Source organism: Danio rerio, chromosome 15 (genome assembly GCF_052040795.2).
Source record: "Danio rerio strain M-AB ecotype USA chromosome 15, GRCz13ab, whole genome shotgun sequence".
NCBI classification, from domain to species: Eukaryota; Metazoa; Chordata; class Actinopteri; order Cypriniformes; family Danionidae; genus Danio; species Danio rerio.
In genome coordinates this window covers 37,765,351-37,785,000 of record NC_141035.1, presented here as the reverse complement: position 1 = coordinate 37,785,000, position 19,650 = coordinate 37,765,351, and the positions used below count along the sequence as shown (strand labels likewise).

The 19,650-nt window shown below is 34.7% G+C and overlaps 1 protein-coding gene across 3 annotated transcripts in view; it reads left to right on the top strand.

Moving 5' to 3' along the window:
* The window catches only part of dhx16 (DEAH (Asp-Glu-Ala-His) box polypeptide 16), a 33,916-nt gene that overhangs the window by 971 nt on the left and 13,295 nt on the right, over positions 1 to 19,650 (top strand). Inside the window, exons 1-14 of one of the 3 annotated variants that reach the window (XM_087282491.1) lie at positions 1 to 489; positions 1,861 to 2,063; positions 2,145 to 2,383; positions 4,319 to 4,496; positions 4,597 to 4,653; positions 4,818 to 5,072; positions 7,708 to 7,947; positions 8,871 to 9,059; positions 10,706 to 10,816; positions 10,952 to 11,067; positions 11,180 to 11,390; positions 13,920 to 14,018; positions 15,858 to 16,010; positions 19,063 to 19,203. The exon at positions 1 to 489 is cut by the window's left edge and continues 949 nt beyond it. In XM_087282491.1, coding sequence (XP_087138617.1) covers positions 1,866 to 2,063; positions 2,145 to 2,383; positions 4,319 to 4,496; positions 4,597 to 4,653; positions 4,818 to 5,072; positions 7,708 to 7,947; positions 8,871 to 9,059; positions 10,706 to 10,816; positions 10,952 to 11,067; positions 11,180 to 11,390; positions 13,920 to 14,018; positions 15,858 to 16,010; positions 19,063 to 19,203 — 2,187 coding nt within the window. In that variant the 5' untranslated portion in view covers positions 1 to 489; positions 1,861 to 1,865. 3 annotated transcript variants of the gene reach the window in all.

Sequence of the window (19,650 nt, the reverse complement as noted above, 5' to 3'; positions counted from 1 at the left end):
TATTAGCGTTAAAGTCTGAATGTGTGAGTATAAAACCAACTTTATCTCAGTTGTTGAAGTTAGTCCCCTGCTGTTGTGAATGTACCATCCAATTCAGATTTTTAGGTTTATTTACCATTTCGACAAGTAGCTAAGTGCTTTCTACCACTGTTTTGTTATTCATTTTTTTCTAATTTTCCTTCAGCGTAGTCCCTTTATTAATGTGGGGTAGCCACAGCAAAATAAACCGCCAACTTATCCAGCATGTTTTTTTACGCAGCGGATGCCCTTCCAGCCGCAACCCTTCCCTGAGAAACATCCATACACTCATTCACACTTATACACTACAGACAATTTAGCCAACCCAATTCGCCTGTACTGCATGTCTTTGGTCTGTGGGGAAAACCAGAGCACCCGGAGGAAACCCAAGCGAACGCAGGGAGAACATGCAAACTCCACACAGAAATGCCAACTGACCCAGCCGAGGCTCGAACCAGCGACCTTCTTGCTGTGAGGTTGCAGCACTACCTGCTACCTCTGTTTTGTTACATATAAGGAAAACAGTAGCCATTACATAAAATGTAATATTTTGATATCCTTAGATTTATTCATGTGTTCATGTGACTGTGGCTGCACAATATTGGAAACAAACTGACATTGCAATATTTAATTTTTTTTGCGATACATATTGCGATATTGAGTGTATTGTTAACACATTTAATGAATATTCCTATTTGGAAAGAATTAATAATTTTAGGCTACTTTTAAATTTAAATAGGATGCTTCTGTAATGTAATAAACCAAATCACAAGCAATGATAAGTGTAATAATGCTAAGTGATAAATGAAATGCATGCTTTATGGTTTTTCTGAGAGTCTACAAGCATTCAGGTACACCAATTAAATAACTAAATGTAAAATAAATAACACTGTTTCTTCATTGTGAATGTACTGTATTAATCTTTCTTGAAAGATACCTAAGTTGTTATTTCCTGTGCAAGAATGCTTTAACCTGGCTTGAAATTCGTACACATTAACATGCATTAAAGGACATAAAAATTAGAAAATAAAAATAGATTTCTTGCAACTTTATGGTTAAACTTTGAAGTTATTATAATGTCTGTTTTAGCTTCTGATCAACTAGAATCCTGATTTGTCATTACAAATGTGCACATTGAGCTATCGATGCTGAAACAATATATTTTGCAGCCCTACATATGACTGTAATACACTTACCTGGATGTTTAAAACAAGCCTAAAGGACTCAATAGGGTATATGCCGAGCTAGTGCTGTTCCCATGCTGATATACTTCCGGTGACCTGTTATTGTGAACTTTTTCTCATTTTATATGGTTCCTTTTACACCATCGATGTTGTAATGTCATTAAAATACATTCAGTTAAATAAACTTTAGCATTTATTTAGTTGCTCAAGCATAAAACGAGACAAAAAGCTGTTTACTCGCACGCGCCCGTCAGAATCGGCAGGCTAACGCAGAAGCTCCATTGAATATACTGGAGTAAAATAAATGCTCATATATTAAAGATATGGTGGGGGAAATGTTATTTAATGCAGTGCTTCTTGTACAATCTGAGACCCACTTTAAATCAGATATCACTCAGCTAGTGGAGAGCGCTGATTTTTTTAAGAAAACAGACCTTAAACGCACCGGATTTTGCATTGGCATTCAATTCGCAGGAAGCGCTTAACCCAGGTTAATGGAAAATTAAAAGTCCTATTAGCATGCTTCGGCATACACCCCATTAGTTTGATCAAGTGTGTTAATTAGGTGTCAAACTCCGCCAGTTTAGCTTTAACCCTGTGATCTAGTAAATCTAGTTGTTATTGAAACTAACACATGTTTTTTTGTTTTTTTTTGTAGTCACAATGGCCAATCTGGAACAGTGGGTTAGTGACCAGCTCCATGACATCCTGGGTTTAAGTGACCGATATGTGGCCCAGTTCATGATCGGACTGGTTCAGAAGTCGTCTGGACCTCAGGATTTTGTGTCTCGGCTTCAGGACACTGGAACTATTGACATTGATCAAAGAATCACAGCGTTTGCACATGAGTTGTACGACAAGGTATGTTTTTTAAGGTCAATACACAGAATGTTAATGTAATACTTGAATTTACTGTGAAAGTATAATGAGCTTCCTTTTCAGGCTCCCAAAAAGCATGTGGTTGAAAAACCTGCTCGAGCAATCGAACGTCAGGTCATGGAGATGGAGAGAAAGAACAGAACCTACACCCTTCTGGAGGACAGCGAGAGCGATGGAGAGGCAGCCAGAGAAGGAGGAAAGGAGAAGAAAAGCAAAGAACGAGACAAAGGAAAGAAGAGGAAACATCTCAGACAGAAACGAGACGAAAGTCCATCGTCCAGTGAAGAGGACAAGAAAAAGAGGTGATTATGTTCTGTCTTTTTTTGTACACTGCAGGGGTCAGCTTTTGTTGTGTTTATTTGTACTTTGAGTAAATAAGTAAATGAATGAATGCATTAGGGTTGTGCGATTTAAGGAAATATAATAAATGCTATTTTATTTATTTATTTTTTCTCTCTCCCTGATTTAATTTTGCGGTTTGATTTTGTAGTTTTTTGTTTATTTTGAGCTTCAGCTCAATAATTGGTATTGTAGCTTTTTACTGCTAAAATGCAGTGTGTTAGTTCAAAAAAGCAGTTCAAAAGGTATCAACTTACTCCAACATTTATTCTAATTCAGAAATTAAACACTACATTTTTTCTCCAGAGCAAGTAGGAAGCACAAATATAGTGACCTTACCTTTCTGTAAAGAAGTTCAACTCAAAATAAGGAGATAGTAACAAAAAAAAAAAACAATTACACTAATACAGAACACTCAGCAAACATGACTGATAAAAGTCTTTCAGTAGCTTTTATTGTCTAAAAACAAAATAATAATAAAAATATAATAAAATAAATAATGCAGATTCAACGTACAGCTGTGGTACTGTAAACTGGCAAACATTTGTGTAAGAAGGAAGTGTATATCTCTTATCCTGCAGTTGGATGAGGTTTTTAAATCTCTATTTGGTCACTGCAATAAAAGACACAGTGTCTTTAGCGAGGTCGTAAGTTATGGCGTTAGTTATCTCCTGGTGCATTCGTGATGTTTTTTCATATGGTGTAACAGTTGCAAACTACTCTGAAATTGTACTTTGCTGTTGCTCGCTACTAGATTGAGTGTCATTGACAATACTTTTAGTTGACTTTTTAGCAAGACACTCATCATATAGCCGTCTGTGGTGCTTTTTTAGGTGCTGATCGTATTTCCTCTTGCTGTGACAACAATTCTGTGACAACTCTTACAAATGACCTGTTTTTGTTCGGTATCTGTGACTTTAAAACCAAAATATTCCCATATTATCGACATGCTGATTTTCTTTGATTTTAATTTGTCTCTTAATGCTTCTGAAGCAGCAGACGCTTTTCTGTCTGTTTGTTTATTTGCTTGTTGGTTTGTTTTATTGTGAGAGTTCCGCATAGTTTGTTGTGCAATTCTTATTGGGCAAAACAAAAGTGGCTGGCAAGACTGTCAGACACGGACAGCAGTCACACATTTGCTCTGGGTGGGGGAAATTAAATAATATATATTTCATATCGCAACCTCTTGCGATTTAACTAATTGCAACAGTTCAAACTGCGATTCAATTTCGATTAATCGCACAGCCCTAGAATGAATGCTAAAACAGTTTAGACCCCAATATGTCATGGTTCTCTTTGTTTAGAGAACCACATGCAATCAATTATTATCAGTGCACATAAAAATATATATGTTTTCTTTAGCATTTTTAAAAAGATTTCAGTTGAAAACACATGAAGTGTAAATGCAGCATTAAAGCAGCCTGTATTGTTTCTTATATGTAAACACAATTGATTAATTGAAAAAATATATAAAATCAAATCAAATATATGAGATAAAATAATAAGTTGCTCCCAAGTTGAATAACTGAATTTTAAATTCAAATTTAAATTATCATTGTAGAATTGTGTTTTGGCTGTTTTTATTAATTAATAATACTTAATTAATTAATTTATTTTTAATTTTAGTCAGTTTAATTTGTTTGTTTTTTATTTGAATGCCTTTAATATTATTATGCATTTTTATTTCATTTTTAACACATTTATACAAACCCCCAGCATTTTATATGGGTCCCTGTGGCTCTCTGACCCCAGTGCTAAATCATAAAAATTGAAAAAAAAATTTATTATTATTTGAAGGCCTAAAACATGGAGCATTTCATAGTTTCAAATAGGGAATTGACAATTTTATTCACAATTTTATTTAGTTTCAGTGTTTGATTTCTTTTATACTTTTTTAGCATTACGTTCAAGGATGAGGCAAAAAAAGCTGGAAAAGAAGATGAGGAGGAAGAAGAATGGGAGCGGGAAGAGCGAGAGAGACTTCAGGATCTGGAGGAGAGGGACGCCTTTGCTGAACGAGTGAAACAGAAGGATAAAGACAAGACGAGACACATACTTGAAAGAAATGACAAAAAGGTAACAAAATATGATGTTCAACAACAATAACACAAAAATCCACTTGTTTCTTGGGAAAGTGAGGGCTAATGTTATGGATTGTCTCTTTTCTCAATCTCAGGCGTATGAGGAAGCTCAGAAAAGGCTCAAAATGGCTGAAGAGGACCAAAGGAAAATGGTGAGAAACTTGAATGCATTTTTATACACAATAGTGCTCTTTTTTTATCATGCACAGTTATAATCAGAATTATTAGCTCTCCTGTATACATGTTTGGTTCATTGCTGAACATTTTCTACAATCTGTAGGACAGCTGTAATAACTATGAACACAATTGTTTTCAGCTTCCAGAGTTGAGGAAACAGTCACGTCGGCAGTATCTGTCCAAAAGAGAGCAGGAGAAGCTGGAAGACCTGGAGGCTGAAATTAAGGATGAGGAGTACCTCTTCTCCACTCAAAACCTCACTGATCGGGAGAGGAAAGATTTGGAGTACAAGCGGACCATTAGAGACATGGCCAAGGAATACAAGAAAGCGGGAGCGAAAGAACAAGAGGAGAGAAAGAACAGATACTACATGCCAGAAGAGAAAAGAAATAAGGTTGGTCAAAATTTTACTTGCAGGGGAATTATGGGATGTTTACACCAGTCACCAAATAATTAGTCAAACAAAATCATTTGTATAAATACTTTCATAAAGTGTTTTTTTAATTTAGACTTAAGCCCCAGTCAGATCACACAATTTTTATTGTCGATTACGAAAGTCGCTATGTCAGATTATGCAATTTTAGTTTTTTATTTTTCTTGATAAAATCATGACTTGTCATAGGTAACACATGTGCCAGACTACACCAACCTTCACGATCAACAGGGTCCTAAAATGTGTTGAAGGTTCATAAATCAATTATGAGAAAATTAAGGCTCTTAAAAGGTATTAAAAAGTCTTAATTGCGTTTTTTTGAGGTCTTAAATTTAGTTGAAGCGTTGTTCAAAGTGTTTGACCCTGAAAACCATAAATATATTTATTTCCCTCCTAATATTAATAACGGCATGCTCAATCCACGGCACTGATACGGGCCGAGGCGTGTACGGCCAAGCTTCTTTGCCCAGGTGATGTCACATAATTTGCGACAAACGCGTGATGTGACGCTCTCCACATGTAGCAAAACCACTGAATGGAACAGACGGAAAAATGGGGAAAAAAGTACGTTTGCGTAGTCATGTTTGGAGAAAGGCAAGTTTAAACAGTGGCTGAAGCCTGTAGCTGAGAATTACCACGTAGTTCATTCATTCAAGCTTTGTTTGTAAGTGGCGATGAGGTCTTAAAATATTCTGAGAAGGTCTATAAAAAGTCTTAAAAAGGTATTGACATTACTTTTAGAATTCCTGCATATACCCTGGATCAGTCATCCCTTGACGTCTACGACGAGCATTATTTCCCAAAGCAGTCCCAAAGTGTTGCTATAACAATATTTCTTATCTCAATTTCAATTTTTTTATATTATTTCAATCTAAGTAAACACTGATGCTTGCAGAAAACTAATAATTACGTTATTTAAGGGCATTCACTATGGCATGGATAGGATCAAACTCATGATTCCTGTTTTAATATTAAGATATTTTTTTTGAAATGTAAGTGTATATTTTCCTGCCATGGGTTTCTTAATAAACAATTCAAAATGCCAAAACACGAATTGCCGTGAGATTCTGTTGGTTACTTAAATAAAATAATAATCTAGCCTAAATAAAATAAAAGTGAAACATTCACAGTTTTTAGAGAAGCCTATAATAAACTGTTTTCATTATTAATGACAAATTTAAACAAGCAGGACATGCTTTTGCAATGTATTCGCAGCACTGAACATGTTCCTAGATTACCTCGGAAGAACAAACTCTGTTGGAAGGATGAGAGAATTTTAAAAAAGGTAGTTAAAGTTTGCATAACCAATGATTGATCTTATTCACCCGTCACCCACCCATAAGTAAATTGCATAGTGCCACCCACATGACGGAACTCGTCGTGAAGAATGAGGAAAAAATTAAAAATGCTAGACTTTCTATAATGATATCAATTGTCATGAGCTATGACACATTACACAAGAAGAATCTTGTGTCAAGAAGAATGCCCATTTGTCATTTACAAATCCCCACAACATCTTACGTCGGGGAAATTGTGACAAAATTGTGACAAATTTTTGTGATCTGACCGGGGCTTTAGGGTGCTTTCACACCTGCCTTATTTAGTTTGATTGAATCGCACTAGAGTTCGTTTCCTCTTTTGGTGTGGTTCGTTTGGGCAGTTGAGAATGCAGCAATCGTACTTGAGTGTGCACCAAAAGCAGACCAAATAAGCGTACCGAGACCTGCTTGAAGAGGTGGTCTCGGTACGCGTTCATATGAACCGCATATGAACCGCAAAAAGTACTGCGAGATTTGGACTAATTCAGCTGCCGTAGGCCGATGCGCTGTGCATTATGGGATATGGAGGAAAATGTTTGTTGACAGCGCTTTACCAACAGAAAGAGAGAGAGAGAGAGAGAGGGGAAAACATTACCTGATGGATCGTTGGTAATATTTCCGCAAGATGGCCATATCGCAGTTTAGCTAAATTAATTCACGTCTCCTCCTGAAGTGGCGAGCGATGCATTAAACGCTGCTTTCCAGCCGCGGCCGCGCTTCATTTTCGTAATGTATAGTTTGTCTAAAGCAGGGATACAATCAGCCAGCGCAGTCGTCCCTCCAGAGTAAAAGGTTTTGTTTACCTGCGGGAGTTCCATGGCATTTTCCCGCACGTGAATTCTGACCAATCAATAAGCAGTTTAGGAAATATGTTCAACAACATCTGGCCAATGAGAGATATGGATTTTGTCAGATGACTGCATTTTGGTTCGTTTCAACTGGTTCGGACCAAAGCCAGCAGTATGTTGTGAAAACGACCCAAAGACGGCAGGAGATGCAACAATGTATCATTTATTACCCTTGGTCCGGACCAAATGAAGCGAACTACAGATGTGAAAGCACCCTTAATCTACCATTTTAGGTCATTAATATGTAAAGAATAAAGTACATCCAGGTGGTTATTATCTTAAAATCTGAAACATAATTGGTTTGCTGACATATTCAGGAATTTTAAATATCTATTTTTTTAGTATTTACAATGTCATTTCTGTTGTTAAAATGATAAGTAAATAGCATAATTAAACTTGACTGTTTTCATCTTTGTCCAAACATTGCAGTCGATTCCTCAAAAAGACATGGATCTGGAGTTTGAGGAGACTCCCAGAGAGGGCGGTGGAGAGCAGGGCCGATGGGAGGAGGCACGAGTGGCCACTGCCACACTGCAGTTTGGGGCCAGACAAGAGCGCGAACGGCGGATCAAGGAGGAGCAGGAGAGATACCAGCTCATTTTAGAGGAAGAGGAGATGATCACCTTCGTCAGCACCGCAATTACCATGAAGGGAACGCTGTCAGAGAAGGTTGACATTATTTATGGTTGTTTTTCTGTACCACTGCATCCCAAATGGCACACTATGCACTTATACACAGTGTACTTATGCACTTACTCACTCAACAGCATTCATTCGTTAGTTTTCCTTCAGCTTAGTCCCTTATTTATCAGGGGAATGAACCACCAATATTTCAGCATATGTTTCATGCAGCGGATGCCCTTCCAGCAACAACCCAGTACTGGGAAACACTCATACACACTCATTCACACTCATATACGGCGGTTTATTTCTGTTCATCCAATTCACCTTTACTGCATGTCTTTAAAACCCACACAAACACAGGGAGAACATGCAAACTGCACACAGAAATGCCAACTGGCCCAGCCGGGACGGGAACCAGCGACCTTCTTACTATGAGGCAACAGTACTAACTAATACTAATACTAGCCACCTTACTCAACAGCATAGTATTTGAATTTAGTGTCACCTCACATGGAACACTAACGTTTTTTCACTAACCAGAAATTCAGACCGTTTCCCCTATGACGTTTGACAGTTGGCAAATTAGTGAACTTACTTATTAGTGACAAACTATCAGATACCTGTCATGAGTGTAATTCACCACATTCACCATCAGGAGGTGGTATAATACTTATGTGAGAGAATTTTGCTTTCATAATCCAAAATAAATAAATTAATCCAAGGTCAGGGCTCAATAGCTCCAGGTTTATTTTTAACGATTAAATAAGTGCATCGTCCGGCTATTTAAAGTGCACTTAGTCTTTTATAGAATAAAAATAATATTTCAGTGTGAATGCACTAATTACACTAGTTATACTACAAAATGTTGTAGAATCGTGCATAGGTATGCGATTTGGGATGCACCTTATGTATTTAATACAAACAGAATAAAAACAACAAACTAATCTCACTCTGTTTCTGACAAGCAGGAAAGTGAACCTGAGTTATCACAAGCTGAGAAACAGAAGCAGTCCATCCAGGAGGTGAGACGCAGCCTTCCCATCTTTCCCTACAGAGAAGACCTGCTAGCAGCCATCGGAGACCACCAGATCCTGGTCATAGAGGGTGAAACCGGCTCTGGGAAGACGACCCAGATCCCTCAGTATCTCCTTGAAGAGGTAGATTGCATTACAAATATCCAAACACCTTTTATGCTGTTGGTTCCTGACTTTGAATTGTTTGAATCACATTTCTAAATTTAGATAAGATGATACAAATTAAGAAACCATGCACGGTTTGTTTGAAGACCACTATCAAATATTATTGTACAGCTATTGAATAATATTTTAAGATGCCACTTGAAAATTCTCAGTTTCTTTGGATTTTACTGGATTAATCAAGTGTGGGACAGAGATAGAATGGAAATATTTTTTTTCTTTTATGAAAGTTTGATAATGTTTCAAAATTTAAATTAAAACATTTTAGTCATTAAGAGCGTTTTTTTTTTTTGCCTTCAAAATATTTCGTATTTATATAACTTTTTTGTTGTTGTTGTTGTTATGATTGAAAATCAAAGTTATTCTAACCAAACAGTAATTTGTTAATTTAAAACAATAGGAACTTTAGGTGTAAAAATTATCCTCTTAAGGCCTCAGGTGTTTTTTTTTACGTGTATTTTTTTATTTCTCTTCGCTTTTTGGGCTTATTGGAACCTAATTAGAATAAAAATCTAAGTATCATCTTTTCATATGATGTACTTTTAGAGAAAAATTATGTCCCATATATGTAAACTTGTGGTCCGAATTTACATAAAACACTGTTTTTAATGCATATTTAACAAATACATTTTTTAAACATGTTATGACTATCAGAGAGTAAAAACATTTAATTAACTAAATAACATTAAACTTACATTTTTTGCCCATTTTGGGCAGTTAAAAATAGGGTTTGGGACATTTCATATGCTGCAAAACAGTTGCAGGATGACTCTGTATGTCTGTAACAAAGTATTAAACATAAGACATAAAAGCTCAAATGTGCTGTCCATGTATGTGGCCACTAAGCCCTAGGAAATTAATATCTGAAATCATGACGTCTTTTTTGTTTGTTTTTATGCAAAAAAAGTTAAAGACAATGTCATATTTCATTGAATTAAACAACATTTATATTGTAAACAAACACAACTGTGAATCGTCACAGCTCAACTACAATTGAAACATTTGAGGGAGTTTAGAAATTGTATTATTTTCTTTGTGTTTTTTTTTTAAGTTAAAATTGAAAGTGTAAAAAGAATAATGCGACCTATTAAGCCTAAACGTTTAACACATTCTTTTACATTGCCCTGGTTACACGTTACATAAAGTTATTGTGGTAATATCAGTAAATTATTCATAATTACATCTAACTGAACCTTATTTCTCACTGAAACCTAATAGTACTAATAAGCGTACTGGTGTTTAAAGGGATACTTCACCCAAAAATTTAAATTTACTCAGTTTATTCACCCTAAACTGGTTCCAAACCTTTCTTTCTTTCTTTCTTTCTTTCTTTCTTTCTTTCTTTCTTTCTTTCTTTCAAGAAAATTAAAAACCTGTAACGTCCATAGTAGGAAAAAACAAATACAATGGAAGTAAAAAGTTACCAGTTTTCAGCTTTCTTTAAAACATCTTATTTTGTGTTCAACAACAGAAAGAAATTTTGTTAGTAACTAGTAAAATGTTGACATGACATGATTTTTTCAGTTTTCAGCTTTTTATATTACTCTGTATTGGCGTTTAACACCTGAAATTTCCATTTCATTAATATATTGTCTATTCTCTATCAGGGTTACACAAAAGGAGGAATGAAGATCGGCTGTACTCAACCTCGAAGAGTGGCAGCCATGTCCGTAGCAGCCAGAGTTGCACAGGAAATGAGCGTCAAACTAGGAAATGAGGTATTTTTTATTTCTTTATTCTTTTTAAATGTGTGATGGATAAATGATGAGCTTGCAGATTTCTGAGAAAATTGTTAGTATGCAACAGATTTGTAACCTTTTTTTTAAACAGCTATGTTGTGATATTTTCCAAAGGTGGGCTACAGCATCCGTTTTGAGGACTGTACATCAGAGCGCACCATTCTTAAGTATATGACTGACGGTATGCTCCTCAGAGAGTTTCTTACAGAGCCTGACCTCGCCAGCTACAGGTAAAAACACTGCAAACATGTGTCAGTTTAATAATTTTTGATGGCGTTGTAAATATAAACCTGCTTATCATTATTGCTTTCTCTCTTCTGATTGGCTGCTTTGTTTGTTCAGTGTGATCATCATTGATGAGGCTCATGAGCGAACGTTACACACAGACATCCTCTTCGGTCTGATTAAAGACATTGCACGTTTCCGCCCTGACCTGAAGGTCCTGGTTGCCAGCGCCACACTTGACACAGAACGCTTCTCCAGCTTTTTTGATGATGCACCTGTGTTTAGGATTCCAGGCCGCAGGTTCCCTGTGGACATATATTACACAAAGGTAATGAATCGTGATTGTAGGAAAAATTTGGGATATATTTCAGTAATTTACACAATAAAGTAAAATTGGAGTGGCACGGTCGCCTCACAGCAAGAAGGTCGCTGTTTCACACATTTCTGTGTGTAGTTTGCATGTTCTCCTTGTGTTGGTGTGGGTTTCCTCTGGGTGCCCTCTAAATTGGCTGTAGTTTATTAGTTTTTGTGTGAATGAGTGTGTATGGGTGTTTCCCAGTACTGGGTTGCTGTTGTAGGCTTCTTTAAACATATGCCGGAATAGTTGGGTTTTCATTCTGCTGTGACCACTCCTAATAAATAAAGGACTAAGCCAGGGGTCTCAAACTGCCAGCCCCCTCTTTCTTTTTCTGGCCCGCAACTGATGTCAGAAATATAACAAGATTTGGCCTGCCAAAACATATATTTTTGAACCTCTATAATTGTTGTGCAGTTGCGTCTAGCCACTTGTGATTTTGACCCGACACCTAGTATCGCATTTAGAGTAGTTTTACTTTCATTTTCTCTCAGTGTGCGGTCGAGAATAACACACATGCATTTTATTTCTATGGCTGATTTTAACGTTTAAATATATGCCTGTAAATGCTCCATTATAATTTTTTTTGTGTGTGTGTGTGTGTATATATATATATATATATATATATATATATATATATATATATATATATATATATATATATATAATCAAATAATAATAATAAAAAATAATAATAAACAAATGGCAAAAAACAAACAAGGAGGTACAGTTCAGCTCACAAACACAAATAGGGCTTTACAGGTGCCCAAACACGTACATGGGAGTTCAGTAGGTCTGGAGAATTAAAAGAATATTTAAGTATTAATAGTAAGTGTGAAACAATTAATAAAAAGCACTCCATTTTTACTAAAGCTCTATTTCTGTAAATATTTAAGGGTTATTTGATTATAATCAGTTTTTACCACCTGTATTTTGTTGTACAAACACTTCATCGTGGCTTACATGTTATGCTTGTGGTGTAAGAAATATGATAGTTTCACTATTAATCGATTCAAATGGTCTCATTAATAGATTTTCCTCATATGCGTAGCAAGATTTGCATAAAAACTATGTACATTAGTAAAATTGTACTGATAGTTAAATTAAACTTGTAAAAGTAAATGTGAACATGGACATACTTCACCCTCTTTGTTGTAGTTTTACTAAAAAAAGGTATTGAGAAGAACAATTGCCAGTAAAGTCACTTAAGTAACCCAAACTGCTTTCTACAGTTCTTACGCTACTGGGACAATACAACTGGTTGGGACAGAATTATAGTTGTTATGTCTATTATCTGTAGTATTTTAATAGCAATTTAAACTCCCCTTTTAATATATAAAGCAAGAAACTAAAAAATAGAGTTTTGACTGCATATACTTTATGGAAAAATGTCTGTGTGTCTAATGCTCGGCCATACACACAACAACCACAGATATATTTCAGCAACTGTGTAAGGTGATAAACATACTGATTTGCATTATCACTGGTGACAGATGATGCTTGAAATATCAGCGTCATGTCCGTTGTCCCAAGATGCATTATTTATGTCAGGTTTTTTTTTCTTGTGCTTGAATGTTAAAACGGCCCTTCTATGAATTGTCAGTCATTGAAATTGCCCCCTGCCAATTTGAGTTTGAGACCCCTGGACTAAGCTAAAGAAAAATTAATCAATTAATAAAATGTAATTATTAATGAAAAAAAATGTACTCACATAAATATAGACATTTAGGTTGTTATATATAGCACTGTAACTGCATGGTAAACCGGATATTTCTATATTTATTTGTGTGTGTTTGAGTAAAATCTACAGTGTGTAATCTACAGAAATGTCTTCAAGATTTAAAATCAAACATGTTTGAAATGCTGTCACAGTATATAAAACACTGGTCATTTTTAATTCAAAATATGAATTAAGACTCTTTAGATTTGGATATGTTGTCTTTTGGCCCATTTAAATATTTAAATAATATGTAAACTTAATGTAAAACAATAATATTATGAATGAATTATAATGTTTTGATGCGTCTGTTCAGTTTTAGCATTTGTAGTGATTACTGTTAGTTTTTAGTATCTTTTTATTTATTATTATATCTTTTTATTATCTTTATAATTATTTAATATTTGTAAATCTGTATTTAAATGTGTCCTTGTTATGCAATTCACATACCTACTAAGCTAATTGCAATCAATTATGCAAAAATACATGCAACTAAACCTAATTAGCATTCTTGTAAGTAGTACATGTAGTTAAGTAATATTACTCAGTAGTTAAATGAATAGTCACACTGTAAAGTCATATATTTACCATAGGAAATATAAAACAAGCAGTAGTAGTAGTAATAATTAAGTTGCAGATTTTTTATAATAGTGACTGTATGTTATTGCTCATAACAAGAAGTTTCAAGTATTGACTAGATTATCTCAGACGCAGTGTAAGAATCCAGTTTGGTAAAATGTCTGATCTGTTTTGCATTGATTTGTTTCATTTATCTTTGATTTCAGGCTCCAGAAGCCGACTATCTGGAAGCATGTGTGGTGTCAGTGCTACAGATCCACGTCACTCAGTCGCCTGGAGACGTACTGGTCTTCCTCACGGGACAGGTCAGTCCTTCACACCCAGGCTGTTTATAGTTCATGTTTCCCTCGTGGGTGGACATGAGCAATCTTTATTAGTGCATTAAACTATTCAAAAGAGCCGTGTTGAGCCTATACACAACATGTGCTAAAGAGATTTTCCAATACGTCAACACTGACATTCTCTTGACGCAGGCGACTGTATATTGGAAATTTAAAGGGCTCCTTTTTTTAACCCTTTTACAAGATGTAAGATAAGTCTCTGATGTGGTTTCAGTTCAAAATAGCCATCAGGTTTTTTTTTAATTATTTATACAATGCAGAATATACACTTTTTGTGCTCAGAGCAAAGTGTAGATGAATTACCTGTTCCTTTAAATGCAAATAAGGTGGTTTTGCCTGCCCGATAATGGCTGCCCAAGTATATTTGGTGATTATTCGCAATCAGTTAACCAGTGGAAAATCTTCTCTTGCACTACATGTTTTGTACTGCTCGTTGTGTGTGCGCAAGACCTGTCAACACTCCCACAGACAATCCCACATGCTCTGCAGGCCCACAGAGATGCACCTTTTAGGCACTTAAAAAAATGCATCCAGCCTAAATATCCTAAAATGTCTGGGATTTTTGCTTTTGCTAGTTGTTGTTAATCGTATATGTTTTGCGTTACCTTTTTATTTAAGCCTATTTTCTTTTGGTTTACAACTGACCACGTGCACAGAGCGAGAGAAACTTTAAATACTTAATTTTTTAACAAACAACTCACAAAAACTTTACTATATACTTGGAAAGGACAAAATGACATTATTCTTGTAATTATTATAGTTTTAGCATTCTTTTTATTTCTTTTTTTCTGTCATTTATTTATTATTTACTGTATATTTTATTAATGTGATGATGTAAATATGTTACATGCTTTATACATATCTAAAATGCTTTGGCAACACAGTACAAAAGTCATGTCAATAAAGCAACTGTGTATAAACGGTGTATAATAGTGTATCAATACATAAAAATATAGTTAAACCACGGCGATGCAGTGGCGCAGTAGGTAGTGCTGTCGCCTCACAGCAAGAAGGTCGCTGGTTCGAGCCTCTGCTGGGTTAGCTGGCATTTCTGTGTGGAGTTTGCATGTTCTCCCTGCGTTTGTGTGGGTTTCCTTCGGGTGCTCCCCCGCAGTCCAAAGACATGCAGTACAGGGCAATTGAATAGGCTAAATTGTCCATAGTGTATGTGTGTGAATGAGTGTGTCTGCGCATGTTTCCCAGAGATGGGTTGTGGCTGAAAGGGCATCCGCTGCGTAACAATAAACTTTAAACATAACATTATACAATTACTCTCTTTACTTTATTACAAACCAAGTTTCTTTGCAAATCCTTTTCTGTGGACATGGTAATAAGAGTTGCTGGTGAGTTATTGGCGCCTGTAAATTTTCTTTAAAGTTGCTAATGAACCATATTTATTTTCTAATGTTATGTTTAAAGTTTATTGTTACACATAGATTTATGTTATAATAATAATTAGTTGTGTATTTGTATGCAACCGTTACATATTGACATTTTTTTTTTACTTATTAGAGAATGAAATACAGTTATATTATATCTAACATAATTACGTAAAAGCTAATTTATTTAACACTGGAATTTATAATGTAACTAAATTAACTTACTTTTTCTACTGTGAATTACCAAAGCACTTATAGGAAATATAATTTAAATTTTTTATTTTATTATTTTATTTTTATTTTTAAATATTCTTTTCTGGATTAAAAAGTAAATAAATGAGCAAATAAAAAGTGGATCATCAATATTAGACTATATGATATTTAAATGGATAATAGTGACAATTATTTTGTCTTGGCTTTGCAGGAGGAGATCGAGGCATGCTGTGAACTTCTACAGGAGAGATGTAGACGACTGGGTTCAAAGATATCTGAGCTTCTTGTTCTGCCCATCTATGCCAACCTGCCCTCAGACATGCAAGCCAAGATCTTCAACCCCACTCCGCCTGGAGCACGCAAAGTAAGACCCGCATAACCTTAGCCTGCCAGCAGGGGGTAGCATGTATGTACAAGTCTGCACATATTTGAGTCAAAATATGGGTCTTTTTAAAGGTGTTTAGTTACCAGTATAACGGTGTAAGTAATTTAATAAGCACATTAAGTATTATTAAGTATTTAAGTAATGTGCGTTGAAAACCAAATGTCAAAATATGGATAAAAAATAATGTTCAGTGGAATTTTCACGTCAGTTTATAAACTGACTGTATTTAATAAAATATATAAAAGAATTGCGGTAATTTTACTGAAATAAATGTGATTTTTAAATGCTATACACCAAAAAACTACAAGAAAAACTAGCTATTTTAGAGATAACTGCAATCTAGCAAAGTTGAAAGCTTTAAAAGGACAATTTATTTGTATTTTTGCTATTTGATTCTCAAAAAGAGTCTTTTAATATGATACAACTGTTCTAAAGTGACCTGACAGGATTATTTTGGGACAAACTATTGTTGCACTTAATGATCTTTTAAAGGGTTTACCCTTTAGAGTTTAGACCTTCAGAGTTTCTTCTGAATCAAATTGATGGTAAAATGTGTCAAAGATAAACCTGTGATTTTAAAAATGTCATCTAATTCATTATATGATGTGCTGAATAATCTAATTAATTGCACTTAAATAACAAAAGATCTGCTTTTACTGGCTTTTTTATCCCTTGGTTTGGGACTAGTGGAGCTGTGCATCGATGGATTTGCTCTTCAGTGTTTGAACTTTCAGTAGTGATAATTAAACCACACTAAACTAAACTAAACTGAACTTCAATTCTGATAACTGGACTGACACCGTTTCAATTTACTAGAACTTCTATGTTCAGCTGCTTTGACACAATCTACACTGTTAAAGCGCTATACAAATCAAGATGAATTAAATTGAATTGAATTACAAGCTTATGTCTTATTCTACAGCTCAGTGTGGAGTCAGGGTGTAGGTAAAATATTTAATTTGGGCATAAAATTCACTGTTCAGTATATTTTTGGGTGTTTAAGCCACCGTTTGGTTAATTTTCAGTATGGTTTAAGAAAATGCAGAATTTCAAATTGCTCGTCTTTTTTATTATTATTAACATTTGTGAATATCAATAGGTTTTTGACCCGTTTACTTGGTAGTTCAGACATTCTTGATACACCAGGACTGTCTTTTTTTCCAAGAACACGAAATTACACGTTTAGCTTCCAGTAAACATAAAAAAGGAATCCCCTACAAGGCTAACTTTTTTACTCTGTAGCCAGTGCTCCCAACTTCCAATATTTAGGAGCACCAAAAAAATTTAGGAGCACCAGAAATTTTTTTTAGAAGAACCCACCAAAAATCAATTAGGACTAACAAAAACCAGAAACAACTATCTAACTAATGCTGAGATGACATTGATATTTGTGTGCAATAATTCCAAAATGTATGTCTAATCATTATAGATATTAATGATGATGAAAATGAAAATAATAGAAACAATGAATTACATTTCTCATCATCATGCTGCCTTGAATGTGCTTAAATGTGAGTTATCTGCTATAAAAAGTCTGTTACTTTATGAAAAATAAATGAAGCATTGCAGTAAGAATTATTTATTTTGAACTATTGTTTTTATATGCATGTCAATTTAATAAATAACATTTCAGCTACAAAACAAACAAAAGATTTTAATAAATCATTCAATTCAATGCTGAAAGCTGCAAAACAGTCATCAGTAACTAAATAGAAATATAATATACATCTCAATAAAGAACGGACAAAAGAAAGTAAGAAAAGTCTCACTTCACTCTTTAAAAGTTTTGTTTTCAGTTTGTGTCAATTTGAATGTTCAGTCTGAGCTGATCTTCATTTTTCTGTGTTTGTGGAAAGCAGGCGTGTCAGTCAGACCAATATATAAGCAGGCAGAGCAGGATTCTCGCGATGACCAGCAGCGCAATACCGCTCTTTGTTATGAGCCGCAGATTCAGTGTAAACTTAGTAAAGGCGAGCTTCTTTGGCGATGATGTATATACAATGTTAGGTTTTACATTACATTACAGCGGACATTTTCGCTGAACACGCAGTGAATGCAACGCATCAAGATTCAGGGACCTTCTCCGAAAACACTCGATTGATCTCGGCTGGCAGATCAACATTCACCACATGTCAATACCGCTCTCATCTGCGCCTCAACTTTAGGTGGGGTTTGTAAACTTGGGTGCTTTTCACTCTTCAGCCATTTGCATTTCCTGTGGTTATTAAAGCTCCCTCCCTGTCATTTAACAGCGGAAAGCCTTGAGTGATTGATAGCTAATATGAACTAATATAGCGGTAGGGAAGAGCGATTCAGCATGTTTTTAGAAAAAATCTAGACTGGTCGCACTACACCCATTATATGCAGTCGCACAAATGCTCCCAAATATATTATGAGGTCGCATAGATTATTTTCGTGTGCATATGCGACCAAAATAGTCACAATTTCGAGCCCTGCCCTAAATGTAAACTGTGGCTTGGAGAAATTGCCTCTGTTACATTTGGAGCAAATTAGATGGTATTTGAAAACTAAACTTGAACAATTTGACAAAATTTTGAATGCTTTTAACTGTTACCTTGAAAAAAAACCTCTCATCATAATGCATCATTTCTGTAATGTTTTAATATGCTTTTTCATCATACTTTGTTGTTCAAACAGATCTTTGTTACAAGTTTGCTTGTTATGTGGGTGGAGTTTTTTATTTTTAAAAATAATTTTCATGTTGTTTTTCCTTTTTAAATGTATTTTCTTATTTTATGTATAAACAGAATTCTTGTCTTCTTCAATAAAACTTATTTGACAAAACAAAAAAAAAAAGTTTCCAGTAAACATGAAAAACGAACAGCAATATTTTATGTTTAGTCACATAAAAAGTTTAATAAACAAATATGCAATATACACAAGCTGGGATCAAAAGGGATTACTTACTAATGATTTGACTTTCAGTATTTTACACAAAAACATTCCTGTTTTGGTGTGTGTTTTTAATAATGTATTTATTTTAATAATGTGTTTATTTTTTGTACTCCAGGTTGTAGTGGCCACAAATATCGCAGAGACATCTCTCACCATCGACGGCATCATCTATGTGATCGATCCGGGATTTTGCAAGCAAAAGAGCTACAATGCAAAAACAGGAATGGAGTCTCTCATTGTCACTCCTTGTTCACGGGTAAGAAAATGGAATTATCCAGACACAATTATCTTTTAATTACCTAAATATATCATATAAAGATATATATCCAGACACTTTTTCTGGTTGTATATTTTTAATCAGACATGTTCACTTTTTATTTATGTAAAATAGCTCTAATCTTGATCCATGTGTACAGGAAATATTGACATAAGTTTGCGTCACTATTTTAAATCTTTATGCTATGGTGAACTTTTGTGTTTAATATGTTGTTTTATATGAATATTTTAAGGGTAATGTTTAAAAAGGTGTCTTCTGGAGTAATTTTAGAATATTTATTATTAATTAAACCAAAAGATTACACATAACTTGTTTTAGTGTTGTTGTATGTTTTTTTTTGTGCAATAAATGTTTATTAGGAAAATCGATATGATTGCATTTCATTCATTCATTAATTTTCCTATGGCTTAGCCCCTTTATTCATCA